Below are 7,871 nucleotides of genomic sequence, written 5' to 3'. Positions count from 1 at the left end.
TTAGTATTATTATTATTAGTATTATGATTATTAGTATTATTATTATTAGTATTATGATTATTAGTGTTAATATTATTAGTGTTATTATTGTTAGTTGTATTATTATTATTAGTATTAATATTATTACTATTATTATTATTATTAGCATTATTATTACTAGAATTATTATTATTATTATTGCAAAAATAATGTATTTTAGGAGGGGTTAATTTTTGGCGGTTCCCAAAATCCCAAATAATTTCCACGGGTTTTAAACGCAACCGTCCCTAACATTTATTTTTTTTAAAAAAATAATTTTAATATTTTCTATTAACCGTTGGTTTCCTCCCGCCCCTTCTTTCGTGCTTCTCGCCACTGGTATCATTTTCTCCCAATCATATCTCTTCCTCGCGCCGTTTGTTCATCTTCAACGTGTCAACGTGGAGATCTTGGGGCTGGATCCATTTTGGCAATCAAGGCAATCAAATCACTTTTTCCTCATTGTGTATCACTTATTAAATTTGCTCAAATCCATCATGAGTTCAATATCTAGGGTTTTCTACCATTTCCTGCCGATTCGTCTTCGTTCCTCTTCATCCAGAGGTTTGTATCGTTTAAAAATCTTCTTCTCTATTTCGTTACTTCAATTTCTTCATTTCCACTGACTAATTCATCTATTTCATCGTTTAAATTGTTCTCTTCCGCCAATCCTTCGAACCTAGGGTTCATAGTTCGTTTCCCCTTCTTCCGCGGCTTCCTCTGTTCGCCCACTCGATTTGTACTAGATTCATGCTTTCTCACCAATCCGCCATGACCAGGGTCATCATGTGGTATCAGAGAGGCGCGTCCGCTTGAGCTAAGTGTTTTTCTTTATTTTTCTGTGTTGTAAATTTGTTTCGATTCATTTGTTTTGAGTGTTTGTCTTGATCTGTGTGTGCCATTTACTTTGTAACAATGACAACAGTTGGATATGAAGATTTTGTGCTAGATAGCAAACTGTCAAAACTTCTTGCTTACATTTACATCTTCACTGGAATGACTAACTATTGTAGGACTAATTCTTAGCAAGGCAACAGATTATATTGTTGAAAAGCAGGAAATATAAACTGTCAAGGGTGAAAATATTGGTCCAGAACAACTTTCCAAAGTGGTTGAAACCAACAAAGGTAAATATAAACTCATCTTGACAGCATTCATTTCTTTTTTCAAATTCTCTGTGCAAACAGAATATGAATCATGATTCATGTCCAGAACAAATAATAGGAAGAAAAGGTCCTTAAGAAGCCACCCAACTAAGTCTCGACCAAGAGCAAAAAAAAGTTGCCAACTAATGTGTTTTATTCATCAAAATTCCACACGACACTTTTCTAACTTTGCTCTGTTTTTGCTTTTAGACGGTGGTAAAGGCCAGCTTGGTCAAGCTAATGACGCATGAAAAAGAAAAGAAAGGTGCCAATTTTCTATTTGACAAAATTTAGATATAACTTTTTTATTTTAGATATTTATTTATATTATTCTTAATAAATTTCATATTTGCGTTCTTTTTAAGATTGGAAAGGAAAAGGGAATTTAAGACCGTGGTGAAGTCATAGTTAAACGTAAACGGTTTACGAGTACTACAGGCACTATAAGTTATTTCATTTGCATTCAACTCAGTTTATGCATTGATTGTTAGGATTCTAAAATGAAGTGTCTACACTTGGCATAATGATGTAATTGTGGTTTCTGTATATTTCAGTGACCTTAGTTTGAATCAGCTGAATGAATCAATTCCAACTAATAAGCTTTCAGACAATATCACAACAATGTAAGAAATTATATTGCAATTAAGTAGATAGGAACATTTAAGTGGTATGGTTGCATTTCTGTTATACAAGAAAAAGAAAAAAACTTGTTTATATTGACATTTTAGACCTTGTAGAGTTATATGGTTTTAATCTTTCCATCTTGTTACTGATAATTTTTCTCTTATATGGTTGTTTTTCTTGATGCTTGATTTTGTAATGCTCAAAAACTTGTTTGTATGTGAGTGAGCATGAGAGTAGCTACTTTCTATGCAGTTTTCCGCACTATAAACATAGAGTGTCCTGTGATTGCATATGTCCGTTACATGAGATTGATTAATCTTGTTGGAGAAACCTTTTTAAAAGTGTTTGTGTAGCAACTTTAGAAGGTAGGCATTCCTTACTTTTTACTTTTATATTGCATCATATATTTGTGTGTAACTAACTTTGGTACCAATTGTTGAAATAAAAGAGAGAGAGGAATAGACTGAATCCCCTTGTGTGAAATACACACATAGAATAATGTATTTATAATGAAAAACATACAGAAAATTTGGGCTAAGCCAATTTCATGATTAATTCAAATGGCATTATATCTAGCAATATCTAACACTAACTCTCTAACAGAGTAACAAGCCATAAATTTTGACTGCTAGCAATCTCCCTTGGTTTTTGGGTTACAATATTTGGATATCTTTTCGTTTGTTCCAATATAGGTACCTTTTGAAGAATTTCCAGAGCTTGTGGCTGGGCGGAAAGTATTAATTAGTCAAGGATATGCATATGTTGCAATGAATCAGGTTGACTGATGTAAATACTTGTTACTTCTTGCTTTGAATCGCCAGATGATATAGCTTGAAGGAATAAATCTTAAAAAATGTTCGGGAACATTAGTTTTTAAGTAAAATTGCCTAAGATGTTTTTAAGTAATAAAATAAAATAAAGTATCTAAGGGATCACATGAAAGGTTGAGGTTTGTGTATACTATCTGCAATAGGTTTGACCTGACACCATATTGTTAGTTTTCAACTAAGCCATGACAATGCTTTCTCTATGTTTGGTATTGAACTGTTATATATTGAGAATAATACATTCTCTATAAAACATTCTTGTAAATGTTGCCCTCATAGTTGTATTTGGAGTATATTTGTTTAATTGGATGGACTTTAATACAAATTGGCAGAAAGGTGAAAGGCATAAAATTCACTTGACTAATGATTATTTCACAAATTGCAAATGGCAACTGTTCTTCAATTTGTTCCTCTGTAAGTATTAATCGAAGATTCTACTCTCGCAACAGGTAAACTAAGAAAAACCTAAGTCTCAATGTGCTGCACTTTGCAAAGCTGGAAAGGCAAGCTCATACCTGTTGTGTATCACGTGATTTTTGAATTGGTTTCTTGAAATCTAAAGTGATAATGATATTACTAGTGCTTTTAAAACAATAAAGAGACTTTTTGGAAACAAAAAGATTGAATACTGATTTAAATTTTTACCACTTTTTCTTATAAAATCCATTTAAATTTCAGTTATGTTCTTGCTTTCGTGCCTTTTTCTTTAGATCCTTTGGATAATTTTATCAACTCATTCCTTCAAACTAATTGGTAGCATTTCCTTTAATATACACTTTCTATAGAATTTTGCTGAATGATTTATATATTATAGGTTTATGCTGTGGCTTCCGAAGACATGGATTCCTCAACATTTGGTGCTCCTAAATTTCTTCGCCACTTAATGGATCCAAGCTCTAAAAAAATTCCAGTTATGCAATGTGAAATCGCAAAGGTATTTTTAGCTTTCAAGATACTTTATATTTTATCTTGTGTTTTTCTATGCGTCTCTGCATGTGTTAGAATTTATATACATGATCCAGTTCTCGTTCAGTTTTAGCATCTTGAATCTAGATTGCTCATTAATTCTGCTCACTTCAGCTAAATATTGAACAACACGAGACTGTGAATAATTATTTAACTGATCTTATAATTCTCTGCATTTGTTTATTTTTCTACACAAAGTGTAGATGTTTGTGTTGGATTTTTGAAAATTTGCATGTCTTGAAGGTAATTTGCTAGTTTATGCTTGATATCGTATAAAATATCTCATTTTTAGCTCCCTTGCAGTTATGAATGTCAAATGATCATGGCAATGATTTTATTTTTTTTTAAAAAAAAAAACTGATTTTCCAGCGGTTCTGGAAAAACCCCGGTAATTACCGGCGGTTTGGTTGAAAATCCTGGTTAGTACCAGCGGTTTTGAAAGCCCCCGAAAATCGCTACGGTTTTAAAAAACGTCGGTAATTGTGATGCCATTTTTCCAAGTGATTTTTAAAACCGTGGGAAACGTATTTAGGGGGTTAAAACCCCCGGTAACCTAAAAAAAAGCCCCTGTTAAAATTGGGTTTCTTTGTAGTGTATTATTATTATTACTATTATTATTATTATTATTTTTATTATGATTATCATTATAATTACTATTATTATTATTATTATTATAAGTATTATTATTATTATTTGTGTTATTATTATTATTAGTATTATTATTATTAGTAATGTATAATGGGTTTGTACACCCTTTATATAGTCTTTGTGCACTATTTGTATATCTTTTGTATACTTTTTGTACATACTTTAAACACACTTTTTGTACTCCTTTTGGTCACGCTTTGTAAATCTCATGTACACCTTTCGTATCCCCTTTGTATACCCTTTGTACATTCATAGTACATATTTTGTACACCCTTTGTACACATTGTACACCCTTTCTAAATTGTTTTTACACATTACTACATTTTTCTATATCTTTGTATACCCTTTGTGCATCATTCTACATCCATTTTACATATTTTGTAGAAAAATTTAGAATGAGTGTAAACTCTTTATACATCATTTCTACACCATTTCTATTGCTATGCTAACACGGCGGAATAACATGGTAGATGTTGGTTTAAACTCATCCCAATTCAAAGTTACCATCTTGGATTATATCTTCTTACTCCACTTTCTGTCATTCAGTACTGAGGTCGTTTTTGAATGGATTTTATTTGTTGGTTTCCTTTGTTAACTGTGACTATGCTATTTCTATGGATTTCAGTTTCAGCTTGCTCCCCAATGCGTCAATTCTCTCATATTTGTTTCTCAACGAAGTGAAATTATTCAATTGATATTATATGTAAATAACATGTTACATACGGATTTTATATACAAATTTTTAAAATAGAGTTATATACTGATTTGTTTTTTGTAGATCATATCTAAAAAGTTTATCTACAATTTTACATACGGATCTCAAAATATTTTATTTTAAAAAATCTTAAAAGCCAAAATATGTTTCCCACTCTACTCTCACGCTCCTTCCCCTCGTTGAATTCACTTTCGTTTCCTCTAGCTCTCCCTCCCTCTTACGAACTTATCTCACTCTTCCACTTACTCACTTGGTCATCTTCCTCCTTGCTCTTTCTCAAGTTATATCGTGTTCTTCTTCATTCAGTCTCGTGCTACACTCGCACTCCCTCCCTCTCGCTCAGCCACAAAGAAGATCTTCTAGGGTTCTCAGGCGCAACCCATTCTTATAGGGTTCCTGGGCCAAGCCAAGCAAGGGAGAGTGCAGAAGAAGAGGAGACGGGCCGGAGAGTGGCTCGCAGCTAATGCCGAGACCAAAACCCTCTTCGAGCTCGAGACAAGGTGAAATCTCTTACCTTCCTCAGTCTCGTAACTACCCTTAGAGCTGGAGACAATATGGTTTCAATTTTCTTTTTCCTTCCAATGCCCTAACCTGCCATGGGTGTTGAATTGGAGCTCGATGGTTTCAATTTTCTTTTTCCTTCCAATGCCCTAACAGGTNTGTAGTACTGTTATCCTTTGAGACAACAATCTTCTATCCATCTTTCAATCTCCATTTTTTAATATAAATAATTAGTATCACATCTCATTTTGTCTCCGCATGTCAAAAGATGCTTTCTTGACCAATTATCTTGCGACCTTTCCGGGAGAAGATGTGCACATTCTGAGTGAAGCCAAGAATGAGGCCGCAGGTGCAATTGTGGAATTTGTGAGGGCACCTGACATAATAGTACTTTTTTTTGTTGTAATTACGAATGTGATATTTGTAAGCTTTTATGATCTCACGGCTTCAACTTACCTACATTGTTCAATTATTTTAGGAGTTATTATTGCTAGTAGTAATATCCTCACTTGTGTTTTCAGTTCTTTCCTATTCTTAGGTGCTTGACTTTCCAGTCTTTGTGTGTGTGTCTGTTTCCAGACATAGAGGTATGAAACAGTGAACATGGTAATTTATTGCTTTGGGCAACTGGAGAAAGATGAAAATACGCTCCGTTCATAAATAAACTGTTATGGTGCAAATTCCACCTTGTTGAAAAACTATGGTAAACACCATTCATAAATAATTAATATTCATCAATAATCACATGTGTAGGGCTCTGTTCTACTTAATTTAGTTAATGTAGTTTCATCATTCTTGATGCATTTTTTGGCAAAAAGAAGTAATGTGTTCAATGTTCTTATCCTTTCACAAGGTGACATCCAAGTTGGATACCTAACACAAAACAAAGTGGCATCCAAGTTGGACATCCTGATAAGCTACTTGTTTCTTGGTCTTCTTTGGCTGTGATTTTGAGGTTCTCATCTCACGCTGCTAACAGAGATCTTTATATGTTTTGCAAAAATCCATATTCAACCTTTGTATCTGATATCTTGTCTTGTCTTAAATTTTCACATATCTTCTTTTGCCAGGGATCTTGATTAGGGGAACCGTGAAGTGTTGAGGTGAACTTAATTCTTTAATTGGGTACAAGTAACTTGTGGAGAAGTTACTCTGACATATACCCATAGTACTGTCACAACTTTTTTGGACTGCATAAAGGTCATTCAAGCAACAAAAGTAGTGTTTAACTATCTCTATGGTGAGTGCTGCTGTCAGAATGTAGATGGTGTAGATTTAGCCTTCTATTTTGAATGTTTTAGTCAATTTTGAAGTGCATCCCATCGTATCATATGTTTGGTATCATTTGTCATAAGACATTAAAAGTCATTATATAACATGTAACATGAAGAATTAGCAGTCCAGTTGTTTGGTAAATAATGATAAAATAACTTGGACATATATTTCATCGCAGTCCAGTTGTAGCTAACTGATCAATGTTTCTTACGCTAAATGTTTTACCAGATTTAGTTTCACTTGTCCGTGACATCAAAATCAAAGAAAAACTAGTGGAATAAGGCATCTCTGTGCACGTTCTGATGATTTTGTTATAGAAAANGGTGATTTTTTAACTCTAATTTATATATATGTGCTCATATAGTTTTCTTCTGTGTTTGACAGCATCTGATTTTTTAACTCTAATTTATATATGCGTGCTTTAAAATGATAGGCACNAANATTAAAATAAACAATTTTTAAATATAAAAACTAAGATAAAATCTGTACAGCTTTTAATCAAATGAGTAATCAAACATATTATTATTATTATTATTATTATTATTATATTACACGTTATGTGTAACTCTAAATGTTTAGGTATCTTTCATGATATATATGAAGGCATGGAGTTTTTCAACTTTTGAGTGCTTGGGCATATGGTTCTGAATCTGTAACTCTGTCAAAAAGGAAACACCCTTTTCCTTCATTTTACCAAGATGTCCCCCTATTGATTGGTATTTTTTTTTTCTTTTACCTTTTTATTTCCTTTAGTTAATCACTAAGTTATTCAAACTTTAATCTGAAATTCAAAAATTTCTTTTAATCTTTTTACATCATAAAAGTATTTTTAAAAGAAAAACCCAAATGAACAAGTATGTTTAACTTGTGCTTGAATAGATGTTACAGGGGAGTGGTTGAATGCTAATGTTATTGATGTGAGAACGATGCAGAAGAAACTGGCCTTGGTCCAGTTGATTCAGATGCCTACACCATTAACGGCTTGCCCAGTGATTCTTACAATTGCTCTCAAAATCGTAAGTCAACTATTCACCATAATTTGGAAATCAGATATAACTCATACTATATAATCAATCGACACATATAATTCAAATTCTCATAATTAAATAAAATTTACATAAATTTATATAGCTCATACTGTGTGTGTATATA

The 7,871-nt window shown here is 32.7% G+C and overlaps 1 protein-coding gene and 1 long non-coding RNA gene across 2 annotated transcripts in view; both read left to right on the top strand.

Moving 5' to 3' along the window:
* Positions 1-326: 326 nt before the first annotated feature.
* Positions 327-3,057, top strand: LOC106780508. The gene is made up of 4 exons (XR_002666571.1): positions 327-582; positions 702-1,145; positions 1,374-1,428; positions 2,480-3,057. It is a non-coding gene; the product is annotated as an uncharacterized LOC106780508 (long non-coding RNA).
* Positions 3,058-7,327: 4,270 nt separating this feature from the next.
* Positions 7,328-7,871, top strand: part of LOC111240921 — a 2,037-nt gene continuing 1,493 nt past the window's right edge. Inside the window, exons 1-2 of the mRNA XM_022777012.1 lie at positions 7,328-7,435; positions 7,599-7,735. Coding sequence (XP_022632733.1) covers positions 7,646-7,735 — 90 coding nt within the window. The 5' untranslated portion in view covers positions 7,328-7,435; positions 7,599-7,645. The remainder of the gene's footprint in view (positions 7,436-7,598; positions 7,736-7,871) is intronic.

Source organism: Vigna radiata, unplaced genomic scaffold, assembly GCF_000741045.1.
Source record: "Vigna radiata var. radiata cultivar VC1973A unplaced genomic scaffold, Vradiata_ver6 scaffold_394, whole genome shotgun sequence".
Taxonomy (NCBI): domain Eukaryota; kingdom Viridiplantae; phylum Streptophyta; class Magnoliopsida; order Fabales; family Fabaceae; genus Vigna; species Vigna radiata.
Note: the sequence above shows the minus strand (reverse complement) of the source record. Positions and strands in the feature narration are given on the sequence as shown.